Source organism: Macaca fascicularis, chromosome 14, assembly GCF_037993035.2.
Source record: "Macaca fascicularis isolate 582-1 chromosome 14, T2T-MFA8v1.1".
In the NCBI taxonomy this organism is placed as follows: domain Eukaryota; kingdom Metazoa; phylum Chordata; class Mammalia; order Primates; family Cercopithecidae; genus Macaca; species Macaca fascicularis.
The window spans coordinates 101881067-101900566 of record NC_088388.1 but is presented as its reverse complement, the minus strand read 5'-3'; the positions used below and the strand labels follow the sequence as shown (position 1 = coordinate 101900566).

Sequence of the window (19500 nt, the reverse complement as noted above, 5' to 3'; positions counted from 1 at the left end):
AAAGGTACCTAAGGCAGGGCATGGTGGCTCATGCCTATTATCCCAGCATTTTGGGAGGCCAAGGCAGGCGGATCACTTGAGGTCAGGAGTTCAAAACCACTCTGGCCAACATGGTGAAACCCTGTCTCTACTAAAAATACAAAAAATTAGCTGGGTGTGGTGGCAGCTGCGGGTGCCTGTAGTCCCAGGTACTTGGGAGACTGAGGCAGGAGAATCACTTGAATCCCAGAGGTGGAAGTTGCAGTGAGCCGAGATCGCACTACTGCATTCCAGCCTGGGCAACAGAGCAAGACTCTGTTTCAAAAAAAAAAAAAAAAAAAAGTCAGCTGAGAGCAAAAGAGGCGTCTGAGAACCTGGTTTATTTGGAAAGTGGACTACCTGCTGGAGAAAAGTGAGCAAGTGTCTGTACTAGCCAGTGATAACACCTCCATGCTTTTGTTTCAGTTTATTCAAAGTCTATTGCCTCTTTATTAACTGTCTAGTGGTACGATTTTTTTTTTGTGGTCTTTGAAGGCTACAAAAGGGTCTACAGTCCATGAAGTTTATATACTTTCTTGAAAAATGAGGCAAAACATTTAGAAAACTATGCTTAAAATATATTAATAGTAACAATAATAAGAATAATATTAATGATAATATGGCACAACTACTAGGTAGAAAGTACCATGTTATGTGTCTCTCCTGTGTATGCAGTATGTGTGAATCTCAGTCCAGCTGTGCCGCGTATATTGCATTTTCTTCTCTAAAATTATTTTTATAGTTTTATTTTCATTTTTAATTGTTTTACATTTTTATTTATTTATCCCTTCAAAACTTCAGTTGTTTCCTTTAATTAATATATAAGTGGATTACACATCTTCTATCATTATAACATGGAAATTTATATGAACAAAATATACACATTTTTTGGTGACTGTCTAGGGCAGAATGGTGTCAGTCAGGTTCATCCAAGGTTTAAAGCAGCAGCCTCCATGCAGCCAGGGCATGGTCAGTGTTTGGGGATAGAAGTAAGTATCTGCAATCCATGCATCCCTTGATTTCTTCTTTTAGTGCCTGATTAACCCTGTGATACGGCTGAACAGTTCTCTTCTGCTTAAATTCTTCTGATTCAATTTTAATTTCATTTTAAATTCAATTTAAATGAATTAATTAAATTAAATTTCGACTTAATTTCAACCTCCTAAAATGTCAGTGACTTTGATCACTGTAGCTCAAGGAAACTTTTCTTTGAGAATTCGGGTCACTTTGAGCTCCCTGTCATTCTGGAAGGCAAACATCCTATGGACATAGTGGATCCCACAGAGCAGAGGTGCTGCCACGGCCGGGTTTCATGCCACCATGTCTGACGGACGCCTACATTTTTAAATAGAGACAAGGTCTCATTATGTTGCTCAGGCTGGTGTCAAACCCCTGGCCTCAAGCAGTTCTCTCTCCTTGGCCTCCCAAAGTGCTGGGACTATAGGCATGAGCCACCAAACCTGGCCAAATTTTATTTTCATTTTAAAAAATAAAGATAGGGTCTCACTTTGTTGCCCAGACTGGTCTTGAACTTCTGGCCTCACGCGATCCTCACACCTCTCCCTCCCAAAGTGTTGGGATTACGAGAGTAAGCCACCACGCCCAGCCATTTCCCTAAAATTTAACTTCTATTCTGAGCCTCCATCCCTTTGGACTGGAAGGAAATTCAGCCGTAATCCTCTGGAGTTCCATCTCCTCCCTATTGGTCCACCCAGTCCGCATATCTTCTCAGTTCTGCTCACTGCTGCTTTTGTGGCATGCTTGCTTCAGGGAACTTAGAGGCACCAGGCCCTGCGTCTCACTTCCCTGCAGCATCCTGTGATGATTCCTTCTGTGGTCCCACCACATCCTTGCAGTGCTGCCATGGAGTGGGGCTCAGTTCTTCCTGGCAACCAGAACCCACGGACTCTCCCACCACTCTCAGTATTAACTCACTTCAGGAAAAAATTACTCTCTTCTTAAACTGTATTCATTTTAGTGGATTTAGGCTCTTGGAAAGAAGTAAGAATGTGAATAATGTGCTCAGAGTCATAAATGCCGGGGCAAGAAATGTGGCTTCTCCCCAGCATTTCTCTGAGGCTGGGACTCCGGGAGAATAATTCCCTTCTCAAGTAAAAGAAAAACAGGCCCTCTGCATCGTCCCTGGCATCCACCTGCAAACCCTACCTTTTTTAAGTTTCTGTGATCTGACCTCTAGGACCCGCTGGTATTTCCTTTGAAAATGAGAATAATGGCTGGGTGTGGTGGCTCACACCTGTAATGCCAGCATTGGGAGGCCAAGGCCAGTGGATCACCTCAGAAGTTCAAGACCAGCCTGGTCAACATGGTGAAATCCCATCTCTACTAAAAATACAAAAGTTAGCTGAGTGTGGTGGCACATGCCTATAATCCCAGCTACTCAGGAGGCTGAGGCAGGAGTATTGCTCGAACCCGGGAGGCAGACGTTGCAGTGAGCCGAGATCGCGTCACTGTACTCCAGCCTGGGCAACAGAGGGAAACTCCATCTTAAAAAAAAAAATGGGGATAATAACCTTTGCCTGTGCTGGTGCATGCCTGTAGTTCCCACTACTTGGAGGCCAAGTTGGGAGGATCACTTGAGCCCAGGAGTCGTAGTGAGCTGTGATCGTGCCACTGTACTCCAGCCTCGGCAATAGAATGAGACCTCATCTCTAAAAAAATAAATAAGTAACTTTGCCTTTTTATGCTTTAGTGATGATTAAATGAGGCAATGTATTATAAATACTAGGACATACTATCGCTGCTCACTAATATTTATTCTCTTCCCCTTAGCCCGAGAGGAGAACATCGTGCATCTAAGTCTGCAGCCGGATGAGACTCTGGTTCTCCACCACTGTATTCCTGGTGCCTAGAACCACCTTGAAGTTAGTAGGTGCTCGGTAAATATGCATGAATGAATCTAGCAGGACAATAGGGCCCAAAGGACATGAGGAGTGAACCTCCCTTGTGGAACAGTCATTACAGGGAGGATGTGTTCCTAAGACTCACTGAAAGCAAGAACTGGCCTTAACCACAGCAGGAAGAAACCTGTTCTTGGAAGATTGGTGGCAAGTCTCTTGAGAGAGTAGGATGTAAGATACAGAAAAAAGCTGCTAAAGATACAAAGAAGTGAAAGAATGTACTCATTGGAAATACAAATAGGATATTACACTCAAATTTTGATTCTCTCTAGGTCTTGACTCACCAAGTGACCCACATAGGTCACGTATGAGGAGATCAAGGCCCCTTGGGCAGCCATGGAACACTGAGGTGGTTACAAACTAAGGTGGTGGAGTCAAGATGACCACTTTGGGCAGAAAAGAATTCCACTTCTATTTGATAGAGCTATGCTCAAGTGACTTGCTTGATAAAGCTATGCTCAAGATGACTTGCCTTGGAATCTTAGCTCTGACATTTTATGACCTTGGACAATCACTTCAAGCTCTTTAACACTTAATTTCTTCATTTGTAAAACTGGAATAATAATGGTAACTACTGGAAAAGAGTTGTTACAATGATTCCATTAAATACTAGGGACAAGTATTTAGTCTACGGCCTGACACGCTTTGAGGGCTCAATGATTGCCATCTTCCTTTACTGCGCTCTTAGGTAAGCCTCTAAAAGAGGTTGGTAAAGGGGCTGAGAAGGGAGATAACCTATCTGCCCAGGTCTCTCTCCTGGGTAGGAAGGAACTATTAAATGATTCTGACATAGGCCCAGACTGGAAGCTGGGGTTCCCAGCAGAGACATAGCTTCCAGGGGCCACACTGAGGAAAGGAAGAATCAAGGGTCATTGTCCATGCTCTGTGTGAAGAAGAGCACGTTTATGAAAGCGCAGAAAGTAGCTGACTTCAGAGTCGCTCGTGAGAAAGTGCTGAGAGCAATTTCCTTATCATAACGCAGATTTTGTAGCACCAACCTTCCAAAAGCATCTGTTATGTTTTTCCTTCTTTAGCCAGACACCAGGACATTCCAGGGTATATCCCTGATACAATCACCTGAAGTCATTTGTGGTGTCATCCCCAGGAATCCAGAGGCAAATCTAAGTATGTCATCAGCAAGGACCAGAAGGGAAGAATTCTTCCAAGATATACAAAGAAATCCCTTTCACACGCCAAGAGTCTGTCGATGGAGGAAGAAAACTTCGGCTAGTTCACCTTTTCCTTTTATGGATGAAGAAATGGAAGTTCAGAAAAGGGAAGTGAATTGGTTAAGGAGACATCTGGAAGGTCTCCTGACCCTGTCCTAACTTGTTGCTACAACACATTTCATTTTGTCATTTTGATTTTTTTTCCAATTTGAGTCTTCTTATGAATATCTTTTTTTTTTAAGACAGGGTCTTGCTATGTTGCCCAGGCTGGCCTCAAACTCCAGGCCCAAGGGATCCTCCCACCTCAGCCTCCTGAGTAGCTGGGACTACAGGTGTAAGCCACCCCTCCAAGTTCTATGAGTATCTTATTACTGCAAACACTACAAAAATAATACCGTGATACATACTTTCTTGCTTTTTAGTTAAAGCCATGCTATCCCCTTTGCTCTTGCAGGTGCCAGGAGTAAGCAGACAGTCCTAGGAATATTGTAGGTGGATCTGGGTTCCCCAGGGTGGTAGCAGTTCTCATCTGTTCTCTGGAGGATAAACTTCTGCCATCTCCTCCCCTGTCATGGCCTGAGCAGTGCCCTGCTGCTAAGGTGCCTTCAGCTGCTAGGGCTCCCCAGGGATTGGCCCAGAGCACCTCTGAGGAGCATAATGTTTGGAACCATCTTAGCCAGTTGTGTTGACATAGACAAATTAACTTGTCCTATGTGTATATCATAAGGTAAAGACAATGTGATGACATATACATATGTACTGTTAGTGATTTGCTTCTTTTCCTGTTCTTACTCTCCAACAACAAGGTAAATATCTGGGGCCAGAGAGAATGACTCAGCCATCTCTGAACTGACTTTGACTTTGCAGCCTGGTTTAATGGAAGCAGAAAGTCTTTGGAAACAGACTTGGCCTCAAACCTCAGCTATGCCACCTACTAGTTGTGTGGCTTTGGGTAAGTTATTTGAGTTCAGTTTCCTCATCCATAAATGACTATTGTGAGGATTAAATAAGACAGTGCATGAAACTGCTGGCAACTGTTAAAGCCTCTCCATAAATGTTAGTTCTCTTTCCTTTGTAATACGTAGATCAGGGTTTCTCAACATTTATCACTACTCCTGAGAAAGAGGCTTTGTAGACATTTTAGAGATTTCCCCCATACAAATTTAATAGCAGAGATAAACTGTATATCTGCTCATGTGCTATATGCATATCTGTCTTTTATACACACAAATATATATTTGTTTGCCCTTGATGACCAATTTTTCACCCAGTTGGGAGTGATATCTTCCCCATTGAGAATGAACATCTTAATGGAGTAGCCTGTACTCTACACTACCAGATCAGTAAGTGACCCATGGCACCAGTTTCACCTGTCTGATGTGGCATCTCGCCAGAGGATTGATAACAATTTTCTGGAAAACATTTATAAAACCAAGTGATCTGGATTTAGAGATACTGTTTAGAGCACAGAAGGCAAGTCTGTTAAACTTTGTGTCATTAAAAAGTGACGTTCTCACAGCAGAATGACCAGCTGTATTTGTAGGTTAGATAGACTCAGAGAAAACAAATCAATGGCTAGAGAGAGGAGAACAGGTCAGAAAGAATCTGCATAGTTCTCTGCAAGAGTGAGGCAAGATAATTTTTAAATTGGAAAATTATTTTTTTCCATATTTTTCTCCTTTTCTTTAAGCCTCACTCAAGCAGCCAGTAGACTGTTTCCCAGGCCACCGAGGTGGGTCAGAGCAATTGCTAAATCTTAACACACTCTTATGTGCCCCCTACCCCACCGTCCAGACTGTCCCCATACAATCAGGAGGCAGGGAACTTGTCATGTGATTTGAAGAGGTGTTGAGTAGAATCCATCCTCACACTGCGGCACAACTGCTTGCAATTCTACCTTTGGAATTTTATTCCCTGACTCGTAAAAGTTTTTCGTGCTTAAATATTCTCTACTGCGTAAGGGACAGATTCTGTGCAATGGGACAATTAGGTCAAGAGGGAAAGAAGCAGAGGTGACAGGCAGATAGATTCCAGAGACAAACTTTTCCCAACTGCTAAAGTTGATAAGAGTTAACCCACATCCTACCAACACTAGACAATATAGGATGTAAGGAAAGTTTGCCTCTGGAATCTATCCAGGTACCCAGTTGGGACTGAGCTTCAGCTTAGATGTCTGAAGATGTTAAGTTATAGAATCACGATCTGAGCCGGTACAACACGTGGAATAAACAACAAAGTATCACGATATTACGAACTTTTTTTTTTTCTACATATAAAATCTCTGTATCGCATTTCTCTAGGGAGCTAGATTCAGTTTAAAAAGCATTCATTTACTCCAGCAAAAGGATTTTATCTAATCTTTCAACATTTACTTTAAAACTTTTTTTATCTATAACGAATATAGGGAAAGTATTATAATGAAAATTGAGAATATCAGGCTTTAAGAAAATATATTTTAAGTTCTCTTTCTCTTTTAGTTGCTTGATATTTCTTTTACAAAGGCTTATTTCATAGGATAGGTGGAAGTAGGGGCTTATTTATCATTTTGAAGGTACATACTCTGAATTGCTTGAGTGATGGACTAGATGCTAATTGATCCATTGTCATCTGAATAAGGTCATGCTTTTGTTTGCATGTTTTTGAGGTAAATCAAGGGATGATATCAACTATGAGTCATTCATGGGATTCATATTCACAGAGCTTGGACTAAGGGCTATATAAAGAGGAACGGTTCAGGAACTTAGACTAGAAAGGAACAGAATAAACTGAGTTGATCCACTTAGAAGTTTACAATGAAGTTTCTTCTAATACTGCTCCTGCAGGCCACTGCTTCTGGAGCTCTTCCCCTGAACAGCTCTACAAGCCTGGAAAAAAATAATGTGCTATTTGGTGAAGTAAGTATGGACTCTATAGTATTTATCTAGCTTGATGTTTGTCTTTAAGATTTATTGCATTAACCAGTTTGTTTGTTTGTTTGTTTGTTTGTTTGCGTTTAAGTATCAGCTGAAAATTGGTCTAGGAGGCTGTCTGCTTTCAGTATTAAGTTTTTCTTGCCAAAGAGGAATATACAAAAGAGGTATTGGTTTTGAAGGAGTGTTATGAAATTGGCAAGCGAACATGTTTCTTCTTCTAAAAACCTTTGGCCAAGAAATTTCCATTCAATATAATTGGCGTTCACTTCTGTTATGGTATTTTACACTAATCATTAAATATCAGTTAATAATCTGAGATCTGAACAATGGCTGGATTAATATAACCACTCCAGGCTGCCATGATAATTTAAGCATATTCCCTTTACCCGCAGTCATCTCAGATATATCTTTATAGCTTTTTTTCTCTTTTTTATGGTGATGGGGTTCCACTATGTTGCCCAGGCTGGTCTGTAACTTCTGGGCTTAAGCAATCCCCCACCTCAGCCTCCCAAAGTGATAGGATTACAGATGTGAGCCACCATGCTGGGCCCATCTTTATAGCATTTTTTATGGAATTTTTTTTTCAATTCTTAATTTCTTTTCCTTAATTAAAAGAGTTTGGTCCCTATTTTTTAAGATGCTTTTAACATTGAATTTATCATAGTTGTCCATTTTGTTTAGCTTTGAGTTTTTAAGCAAGAAATTTGCGTCCCAACTTATATTAATAATGTTAATAATTCATGTATCCTTTTTTTCTTTTCTTTTCTTTCTTTCTTTTTTTCTTTTTTTTGAGATAGGGTTTTACTCTGACACGCAGGCTACAGTGCAGTGGCACGATCTTGGCTCACTGCAACCTCCATCTCCTGGGCTCAGGTGATCTTACCGCCTCGTCTTACCAAGTAGCTGGGACTACAGGCATGTGCCACCACTCCTGGCTAATTTTTGTATTTTTAGTAGTGACAGGGTTTCACCCTGTTGCCCAGGCTGTTCTCAAACTCTGGGGCTCAAGCTATCCTTCCACCCTAGCCTCTCAAAGTGCTGGGATTACAGGTATGCACCACTGTGGCCAGCCTGGGTGACCAAGAGAGACTCCTGTCTCTTAAAAATGAATAAATGACATTTTTAAAAAGGTATTTCCACTTGGATTCCAGGAATAAATCTAGCTAGTAGTTTATGACATGTCTTTGTTTTTTTGTTTGTTTTTTTTTTTCTTTTTCTTTTGAGACAAGGTCTATGTCTGTCATCCAGGCTGGAGTGCAGTGGTACAATCAGGGCTCACCGCAGCTTCTACCTCCCAAGCTCAAGTGATCCTCTCACCTCAGCCTCCTGAGTAGCTGGGATTACAGGCATGCACCAATGCTCTGGGATAATTTTTGTATTTTTTGTACAGCGGAGGTTTCGCCATGTTGTCCAGGCTAGTCTTGAACTCTTGGGCTCAATCAACCCTCCTGCCTCAGCCTCCCAAAATGCTGCAATTACAGACCTGAGCTACTGCTCCTGGCTGACATGTCTGCGATAGTACAAAATTTTAAGATTTTTTTCCTAATTATAATTAATTGTCCAAACAACAATAATGTAACCTGTGAGTAAGATGTGCAAAATTCTTGGTCCAAAACTATCAGTGTGCCATTGAGTCATATATGTGGAGCTCCCAACAGAAACTTTTCTGTGCATAATTATGCATTGCTGAATGTATTTTTTTCCAGAGATACTTAGAAAGATTTTATGGCCTTGAGATGAACAAATTTCGAGTGACAAAAATGAAATACAGTGGAAACTTAATGAAGGAAAAAATCCAGGAAATGCAGCACTTCTTGGGGCTGAAAGTGACTGGGCAACTGGACACATCTACTCTGGAGATGATGCACGCACCTCGATGTGGAGTCCCCGACGTCCATCATTTCAGGGCAATGCCAAGGGGGCAGATATGGAGGAAACATTATATCACCTACAGGTAATGTTGGTGTATGTCGCCTTGTATTTTTCTACTTTCCCATAGGTCTGACTTCTAACCTGAACCAGTTAGACAGCCCTAAATCTGGAAGTAAATAAAGTAACCTCCCTCAATTTTTAATGCTATCTCTGTTAAGATTCATTTTCTTTAGAAGGAAGAATTGTTCACTCAGGGGAGAATCGTTTGGCTTGCCAGTCCAAAGCAGATTTTAAAAGCTGTAAATAAGCCTGGTGTGGTGGCTCACACCTGTAGTCCCAGCACTTTGGGAGGCCGAGGCGGGCAGATCACGAGGTCAGGAGATTGAGACCATCCTGGCTAACACAGTGAAACCCCGTCTTTACTAAAAACACACAAAAAATTAGCCGGGTGTGGTGGCATGCACCTGTAGTCCCAGCTACCCGGGAGGCTGAGGCAGGAGAATGGTGTGAACCCAGGAGGCGGAGCTTGCAGTGAGCCGAGATTGTGCCACTGCACTCCAGCCTAAGTGACAAAGCGAGACTCCGTCTCAAAAAAAAAAAAAAAAAAAAAAAAAAAAAAAAAAAAAAATTCTGCAAATAAAAGGAGAATGAAGCTAAATTTACCATAAATAAGATAATTTACTATAAATAAGAGACAGGGGTAGTTTATAGAGTAGTCAAGATGGATAAATGCAGAACCTGGGAACAGGAGCATAAAGCATAACCATCTATGAAAGCAAATCCTTCACAGTGATGATCTGTGAGTTTTAAATAAGAAGAAATTAAGATAGATTTTGGTTAAGCAGGAAGCTGTCCAAGAAAAAAATATTTCTGTACTTAATGAAGCAAGTTTTAAAATCTGGACTCCTGATTTATGAAATGATCCATCTTCCAGTTGTGCTAGCAAAAATGAAGTATTGTGGTAAGACAAAATTAACATTGCCTTCCATACATTTTTCTCTCTCTTTTTGATGATAAAGAATCAATAATTACACACCTGACATGAACCGTAAGGATGTTGACTATGCAATCCAGAAAGCTTTCCAAGTATGGAGTAATGTTACCCCCTTGAAATTCAGCAGGATTAACACAGGCGTGGCTGACATTTTGGTGGTTTTTGCACGTGGAGGTAGGGAACCTGTACTTCATCTTTGTCATTTGGCATGATCTATAGGATGTATAGATGGACTAATTTTCTTTCCTTTTCCAAAAGCTCATGGAGACTTCCATGCTTTTGATGGCAAAGGTGGAACCATAGCCCATGCTTTTGGACCTGGACCTGGTATTGGAGGGGATGCACATTTTGATGATGATGAATTTTGGACTACACATTCTGAAGGTGGGAAAAAAAGAAAAAAAAAACTAAGCAAACAGAAAAGGAAAACAACAAAAACCCTGACAAATTCAAAATTCTGGTTTCGAGAGACTACATTCTGACAAATGATTATATGACGGAAAATCTTGTTCTGATTATAATTTTGCCTCTAAATGAAATTTAACACTTTGTATGGGTGTCGATTTCACCCTCTGTAAATTGAGGATATTAAACTAGATCATCTTCAAGGTCAGTTCTAACAATCCATGAGGATGTAATGAACTATGAGCTGGTTCATTAGCATAAACTCAGAGGAACCTTAAGAAGCATATGAAAAGGTAAAAGCTGTTATTTAGGTGGTAAGTTTTTTGTTTTTGTTTTTGTTTTAAACAAGTTCTTGCTCTGTCACTTAGGCTGCCATGACATATCATGATGCTAACTCCCTACAGCCCTGAACTCCTGTGCTCAAGCAAACCTCCCACCTCAATCTCCCTAGTAGCTAGGACCACAGGTGTGCGCTACCCACCTGGCTAATTTTTTTATTTTTTGTAGGGACAGGATCTTGCTATGTTGCCTCAAGAGATCCTCCTGTCCCAGCCTCCCAAAATGTTAGGATTGCAGGTGTGAGCCACTGTGCCCAGCCTAGGTGATAAGTTCTTGACCTAGTGAAATCCATAAACTCAAAAGCAAACACATACTAATTCTGTGTGTGCCAACAATTAGAGGATAAGATGGTCATCTGCATGATTCATGATATGCTGACAATTTCTTAGGTTCATAGTGACCAGGAAAGAAAAAGTTATAGAGAATCTAGATATCCCTATAGAGAAACACAAGGTTATACAGTCATGTACTTTCAAGTGGTCTTGGGATAAAAATTTCAGAATGTCCAACTAAACATTTAATACCTTGGGGGCATTTACAGAAGAACAGTAACTTACTATCCCCTGCAGATAGTTGACATGGGGTTAATTAAACTTCCCTGTTATTTAGGGGAATCACTAGCATGGGAAAATCCTAACCATCATGACAGAAGCCTTTTTAATTTTTCTATTGGAAATTTTAGAGTGTATGACTCCGTCATGTGGAAAGTAAATGGGGAGAAAGTCATCAATAATATTCTCTACTCAGCATCCTCCTCTCCAGCTGATATTGCACAAGTTGGATGGCAATATTTTTATAAATACTATGTCCACCAGAAGGACTGTTTTAATCTAACACATAGCCTGAGGCTTATAAAGTTTTTGATGAGAAGAGGACTTTTGTATTGTCAAAAGACAGATCATGTAGGATTAGGTAGTTGCTGAACTGCAAATCCTCAGCGAGACATGTTATATGTGCCTAAATTTTATCCAAGGTTATTTGGGGGATTGTAATTCCTTCATCTAAAATGGGATACATGTGCCAGTTAGCCTCAAAAAAATGTTTTGGAATTCTAATGGACCTTAGAAGAGTAATTTAACACAGCTTTCTATAGGTAGAGGAAATTAAGACCAAGAGAAGGTTAGTGGCTAGTTTGTGGAAAAGCTGGGCCAGAATATTCATTCCTACCTCTTAGCCCAGTATTTTCTATCTGTCCATGTTGCCTTATTTTTTAATTGGATTGATTAAATGCTTTCAAAAAGTGAAGTTATTAATGACAATTATAACTTAAAATGCTTATTTTCAGCAGTTTGTTGTTGTTGTTGTTGTTGTTGCTGTCACTTGCTTTTTTTGAGATGGAGTCTTGCTCTGTTGCCCAGGTTAGGGTGCAGTGGCACAATCTCAGCTTACTACAATCTTCACCTCCAGGGTTCAAGCAATTCTCCTACTTCAGCCTCCTGACTAGCTGGGATTACATTACAGGTGCTGGCCCCCACACCCTGCTAATTTTTTTTTTCTTGGTAGAGATGGGGTTTTACCGTGTTGGCCAGGCTGCTCTCGAACTCCTGACCTCAGGTGATCCTCCTGCCTTGGCATCCCAAAGTGCTGGGATTACAGGCGTGAGTCACTGCATTCCTCAGACTGTTTTCTTTTACCCAGTAAATCAAATAAACAAATAGGTCAATGCTTGCTGATCTATTCTATTACAGTATTGGGTGATGAGGTTACTTGAGTACAGAGATGAAAAGGACACAATCCAAACCCTGAGCACACAATCTAGTGAGAAACAGAATACAAACATAAACCCATTATTTCCAGATGAGGATCAATGGTGGTGGCTCATAGGCATATTATAGGAACTGAGAATAGTTCAGGTTTAGGACAAATTGTAAAAACTTTGCTTACTGGGAAGGTTACTGGACCCACGATATAGAAAATTCTTGAAGGATTTGTGTCTAGACACTCCCCCAAGAGAGTGTAGGCTCTTTGCACTTGGGTATGGGAGACTGTTCCAAAGCCAGGCTCTGCAGCTAAGTGATGTGTGACTCTGGGCAAGTCAGTTCTTCTGAACTGCAATTTTGTCATAGAAAAAGATAAAAATGAAGGCATTGGACTAAGAAACAAAACTGTTAGTCAGGAATTTTCAAATATTCTGCAAATTGAGAAATTCAAAAGAAGGGACACATTCCTCTCTCTTCTCTTACCTACAAAAGTGTATTCTCTAGGACATACCACGAAAATGAACAAGGATTTCTTATGGGACTCAAAAGAAAAGACAGATATAAAACCAGACTATTTTAATCATAGATAAAAATGGTAAACTCTGAGTGGGGCTCAAAAGAAAAGACAGAAAACACTGTAACTTGGTAGTCCAAATATGTCTAAATTATAAGTATAGACTCTTTTAAGAATTATTTTTTCTCTTTTTTGTTTTTCACATTCTTTCCTTGAGTCATATAGATTCTTTAATTTTATTTAGAATCATGTGTAGTAAAAGCATAAACACTAATCTTGGCTCAAGCACTTAATTTGATTAATCCTATAGATACTGTTTCCTCATCTGTAGTGGAGAGCACAGTGGTTTCCTTTCAGTTGTATGAGAATTAGACGTAATGTATTACACTTCTCAGTGACTCACAGTACCTGAAACTTAATGATAGCCTTATATTTGGGTTTACGAAAAGATGATTGCTAAAGGCATTTTTTTCTATATCCAGTGAAGCTTCATGAAGACTAAAACCAGAATTGAGTCATGAGAGTTGAGAATTATTTAGAAGCAATGAAAACTGTTGAAAGCAACTCTGAGTTATTTTAGGAATTTTTACAACAGAATATATTTCATTTGTCTACTAGTACAGAGGTCCTTAACCCAAGGCAATTTTGTCCCCAAGGAGATATTTGACAATGTCCGGAGACATTTTTTGGTTGTCAAAACTAAAAAGGATTTTCTACTTGCATTTAGGGGTAAAACCCGAGATTTCTAAACATCCATAATGCATAGGACAGCCCAGACTACTGGCCTATAATGTCAGTAGTGCTGAGGTTGAGAAACCTTATTCAAAAGGGTAGAGAAATAAGTAAAAGATTCTCAAATGTTTCTTTTTCAGTGTGTCAGATATCGTGTTACTGTCCAAGATGATAATGCATTTCACAGCGTTCTGTCTTTTGATTGGTTTCTTCTTAGGCACAAACTTGTTCCTCGTTGCTGTTCATGAGCTTGGCCATTCCTTAGGTCTTGGCCATTCCAGTGATCCAAAGGCCATAATGTTCCCCACCTACAAATATGTTGACATCAACACATTTCATCTCTCTGCTGATGACATACGTGGCATTCAGTCCCTCTATGGTGAGTTGAATTTCTTATTTTGCCAAATAAGATACTCACTCTTATGAATAGTCTAACAATACTATTTGGATAAAATGTTAATGTCTGTTTTTTTTTGAGCTCCATAAGAACCCTCTCTGGCAGGTGACACAGGCATTAACTTCATTATACAGATGAGGACAAGAGACCTAGTAGGTTAATGTCAGAGCCAGAGGCAGAACCAGAGGCCTCAAGTCTCGTGTTCTTTCTATCCAAGATACCACTGCCTTATTGATGAAGGCCCACACATTAAATAATCCATTATAACTGGAAAAGGAAAGTAAAGATAATCAGATTTTCTTCCTCCATGATATTGCAATCATATGGGAAAAAACACCTTACTTTATGCTTCCTGTGAATGTTATAGAAAGCTTAAAATGATTTTGATGCAATGTTCATTAAGAAAATTGAGTATTTAAAAAATAACAGTTCCTCCTCTGAAATAAAATGCAGATTTTGTTTACTGATGCTTCTTGAAATGTATTTTCAGGAGGCCCAAAAGAGCACCAACCGATGCCACAGCCTGACGATTTAGAACCAGCTCTCTGTGACCCCAATTTGAGTTTTGATGCTGTCACTACAGTGGGAGATAAGATCTTTTTCTTCAAAGACAGGTAGGATCATTTTCATATCTAACCAATATTAAAGTTTCTGCCTTTAAATATTTTTGTCAGAGAACAGTGGGAAATAATTGAAAATGAAGTAGATGAAACTGGTAAGCAGGAACTTGGACTCGATTCTGTAGGCAGTGAGGAGATCTTAAGGGTTTTCAAGCAGGAGACAGGTGTAATCACATTTGCGGTTTAACTAGAAAACTGGTGTGTAAAAAAGGATTTGCAGTAGGAATCTGGGATGGGGAATTAGAAGACAGGAAACAGAAGCCAGACTATTTTAATTATAGATGAAAATGGTGAAGTCTGAAACTAAGACTGTAAAACAGTACCTATGCAAGAAACTTGATTTCCTGGTTATGGAGAAGAGAATTCCAGGATAACTTTTCGTTTCTTTCTTAGAACACAGAATGAAGCAGATATTGGTGGTAAGGAGGGGCAGTTGGGAAGACTAACATTTGTCAAGTAGTACAAATATTTCCCATTTTTGAGATTATAAGACTGAGACACTTGAGGATAGGTGACTTCCTTGAGGTTACAAAACTGGTGAGTGGATTGTAGGGTCAAACTAGAAGCTTAGATCCCTGGATTCCAAGCTCCAGGGTATTTCTGTATATCAGATTGCTTGTTACAGTCATTGTTATTATCAAAGAGTTGATTGATATTCTTTTCTTATGGATCCATGAACATCAGACATCCATGGAACAGAATGTGAAGACAATGGAAAGAAACATTGGGTTTTTTCACAGGTCCTTCCTATTAACATGCCATGGTTCTTGAGTCTACATTGTTTTATAATGTGTTAAATGTCTTTCACGTCAGGTTCTTCTTGCTGAAGCTTTCTGAGAGACCAGGGACCAGTGTTGATTTAATTTCTTCCTTATGGCCAACCTTGCCATCTGGCATTGAAGCCGCTTATGAAATTAAAGCCAGAAATCAAGTTTTTCTTTTTAAAGGTATTTCTAATCTTTAGTTTTGCCATTGAGTTTACGTCAAGGAAGAGAATAAATTAAGAGGAGACTAATACTTTTTAATAGACATAGGCTAAGAAAGCACTCTTGATTTTATTAATAGTGGCTCTGAACTGTAAACTAAAATAGCCTAAATACCTAAGTAATACATACAATTTCTGGGAAAAGTTTGTAAACTATAAAATAGTAATACTTGTGAAAAAAAAAACCATAGGAACCAAAGAAAAGAGACTATGTTTAAGATCAATAAGCAATACATTTTATAACTGTGGGAAAGGAATTATGTTGTTTATAGTAAATCAGTATTTTCTTATTACTCTTTCTGTATAATTCAAATTTACCCTATTTCTTTGTCTTCACAGATGACAAATACTGGTTAATTAGCAACTTAAGACCACAGCCAGATTATCCCAAGAGCATACATTCTTTTGGTTTTCCTGACTTTGTGAAAAAAATTGATGCCGCTGTTTTTAACCCACATTTTTATAGGACCTACTTCTTCGTAGACAACCAATATTGGAGGTGAGTTTTAACGGTTGGTCATTTCCCCCCTCAGATTGTGAAACAGGCATGGAATGAGGTTTTCTAGAAGGCACGTTCTCTGTGCAAGTTCCCAAAACTCCTTGACCTTCCAGGGAGAGAGATTAAAAGAATATAGGACTGAAATAGTTATTGTCAACCAAGTTCTTTGTGTTTTTGGTTTCTAATATATGAAATAGTAGATAATGTGTTTTTTTTTTAAAAAAAACACTTTAAAAAATGTCATCTTATTAATCATAGGGGAAACACATTGGAAAAGAGTGTCATAGATGTACAAGACCAAGTATTTAATCTACAGTCAGTTTGGAGGATTATGGATTTCCAGATTCCTTTCTATAATCACCAGATTCAAAAGACAAAACAAGAAACCATCCTCTAAATGACAGGAGGTCAGGAGGTCCTGCAAAGTCTTCCTTAAGAGAAAGTCATATGGTCAAGTGAGGATAGGAGCTCATTTGAGTGTCTGTCTCTGTTGTCTCAAGTGTCTAAATTTTGAAGGAGGAGAGGATTCTCTATTCCTTCTTCTGGGTAAGCCAGTCACTTCCTAGATTGCTCACCTGGTTGATATGAGACATAACATATATGTTAAGCTTACATTTACAACTATTATTTATTCTTAAACATTTAAAACTCAACATCTAATTCCAATTGAATACCGGGTGCTTATGACTTGAATTTGTCCACCAGCCCTTAGCCCTGTTTGAGAAACAAAACTTGATTTTGGCAAATAACACTTTCCAAAGAGCTCATAAATGGGCGTAGTTTGCTGTAGCCTGTTATTATGAACATTGACATTTCACCTCTGAACAGTGGTTGTGTTTAGTTTTCTGCTTCTACTTGGCCCATGATTTTTCCCTTAAATGCCAATGAGAAAGTGCTAAGCAAGGCATAAACCCTTAGAGAACCAAACTGAATAAAAACAAGACAACGGTTAGATTCAGTTGCCACTTGGAAGTCTAGAGAGACACAAAACTCTTTTCACTTGCTGGTAAAAGAGAATTTAAGAGAGAAACTAGGATATGACCATACAGCCTGTAAACAAAAGGGTTTACTTTCAATTTCTCTCAAACATGTGTGTATAAATCCCTTTGGTTCCCTGGCTCTTAGCCCCTGGACCTGTTTATTATCTTCTTGGGGGGAAATGGGTATTTTTGTCTCAGTGAATAGCTTTGAAAAGAAGGCAATGACAAGCAACTGAAAAATTGGTCACTGGGGCCTATGCTGTAGCCAAATCACCTTCTATGCCAGACTCTATAAAGCAGCAACAAGCACTAGTGGAAGTATTATGGGATAGTGGGAAAAAGACTTAACCAGAGTCAGGAAGCATAGGTTTGAGTCCTACAGGGACTCAGAGGAAATCAGTGAGCTGTTTAGGTCCTTGGTTTTCTTCATCAGAACAACTTAAGCCCTTTGGGGAAGAGCTCTTCAGTAGAGAAGGTAGGTTTGTGGTGCATGTCAGGAAAACCGCTTTCTGACTGAGTTCCTGCTGGTTTCTTCCTTGCTCAGGTATGATGAAAGGAGACAGATGATGGACCCTGGTTATCCCAAACTGATTACCAAGAACTTCCGAGGAATTGGGCCTAAAATTGATGCAGTCTTCTACTCTAAAAATAGTAAGTAGATGAGGAAACCAGGAAGATACTGGAAATCCCATTCAAAACTATAAATCCTCTAAGATTAGAGAATAGGGCTCCAAATTGGAAAGGGACAGGTCTCTGCAGTTCCCCACAGGGCCACAAGGAAAAACTCACACTGTACGTGGCTCTGAATAGGAGAGCTAGAATGAGCAGGGGCTGGTGGCACAAGTGGTGTATTCCCAGGGTTATCTGGCAGGCAGAGGGAATGTGATTGTTCCTATTTCCCATGTACCTGAGTCTCTGGAATTTCCTTTGACCACATCAGCCACACAGTATGTGCAAGAGAGCACATGGCAGCCAAGACTCAGGCAGTCTGGAGTCTCACCCTTTCCTACACCTTGCACTCTTGACCTTTCCTGTAGTCCCTTCTGCCCTCATAGGCCCTCATGGACTGGGGACTGAGGGTGGATTGAGAAAAGCTTGAGTTTGTGTTGTATGTCTTCAAACAAGACCAGCCTAAGCAACTATTCAAGGGACCAATATTTTTTGTTTGTATTCCCTCCCCTCCCCAGTGTTGCTTCTTCCATCAAAGCCCCTGTGTGCCCTAGCTGCGTCTGATATCCTGTCTCATGAGTCCTCCACTTGGAGTATGACTGGCTGTAGGTAGATGTTTGGGGAGCATGATACCAAGGGTCCCCAACATTTATATTCTCGAATCACATCTCATCTTTTTTTCATTTGTTATTTTTTGATTAAAAAATAGAGATGGGGTCTTGTGATGTTGGCCAGGCTGATCTCAAACTCCTGGCCTCAAGCAATCTTCCCATCTCAGCCTCTCAAAGTATGCAGTAAAGGACATGAACCACAGCCCATAGGTCATCTATTCTAGATAATCTATGAAAACAGATTTGTGTTGTTGTTGTTGTAAAGAAATACAGGGAGGGAATTAAACTATTTAATTTGTTTTCATTTTCAGAATACTACTATTTCTTCCAAGGATCTAATCAATTTGAATATGACTTCCTACTCCAACGTATCACCAAAACACTGAAAAGCAATAGCTGGTTTGAGTGTTAGAAAGAGTGTAATTAATGGTTTTTGTTAGTTCACTTCAGTTTAATAAGTATTTATTGCATATTTGCTATGTCTTCAGTGTACCACTATATAGAGATATGTATCATAAAAATAAAATCTGTAAACCATAGATAATGATTATATAATGTATAATATTTTTCAATTTTGAAAACTCTAATTGTCAATTCTTGCTTGACTCTACTGTTAAGTTTGAAAATAGATACCTTCAAAGGCCAAGAGAATTCTTTTTGGAGCATGCTCTGTAAGTCGGTTCCTAACATCCTTGGACTGAGAAATTATAATTACTTTTGGTATAACTAAAATTAAGTATATATATTTTGGCTCAAATAAAACAATTGAAAAACAATCAGTTGGTTTTTAATATATTTTTCTTGAGAAACAGAATGTGTATTTTGAAAATAACTCTGAACCTACTCCTAAATAAAAACAAGTCTCTCTGACTGTATCAAGGGATGAATAGAAATATGGCAAGTAGAAAAAAAAGCTTAGATTTCTTTTGGTCACTTGGGTAGCACCACCTGTGTCCTTGGTCTCAAGGCAAGAAAGCATTCTCTAGGCTACACATGACCCGAAGGAGTACTCATAGAGTATGGCCACAAGACTGGAGAGAAGGGAGGAAGTGGGAATTACCCATTCTGGTAAAATCCATAGTCAAGTATCACAGTGTAATTGCTGTGTGACCTTAACAAGCAATTAAATCTAAACTTCCTTAAATTTCAGAGGAAGTAGAATTAGG

The 19500-nt window shown here is 39.5% G+C and overlaps 1 protein-coding gene and 1 pseudogene across 2 annotated transcripts; one reads left to right on the top strand and one right to left on the bottom strand.

The window, feature by feature from the left end:
- Positions 1 to 988: 988 nt before the first annotated feature.
- Positions 989 to 1340, bottom strand: LOC102141487 (bolA-like protein 3; annotated as a pseudogene).
- A 2701-nt stretch (positions 1341 to 4041) lies between these two features.
- MMP12 (matrix metallopeptidase 12) lies at positions 4042 to 19110 on the top strand. 2 transcript variants are annotated; one of them, XM_045371117.3, is made up of 11 exons: positions 4042 to 5057; positions 6928 to 6999; positions 8724 to 8971; positions 9909 to 10057; positions 10142 to 10267; positions 13791 to 13952; positions 14461 to 14584; positions 15404 to 15537; positions 15915 to 16074; positions 17599 to 17705; positions 18646 to 19110. In XM_045371117.3, the coding sequence occupies exons 3-11, from the start codon at positions 8754 to 8756 to the stop codon at positions 18744 to 18746; spliced, it is 1281 nt and encodes a 426-aa protein (XP_045227052.2). In that variant the 5' UTR covers positions 4042 to 5057; positions 6928 to 6999; positions 8724 to 8753; the 3' UTR covers positions 18747 to 19110. The 2 variants fall into 2 exon arrangements, with proteins under 2 accessions (XP_045227052.2, XP_005579527.3); XM_005579470.4 differs by lacking the exon at positions 4042 to 5057 and having other exon boundaries at positions 6853 to 6999.
- Positions 19111 to 19500: the final 390 nt, after the last annotated feature.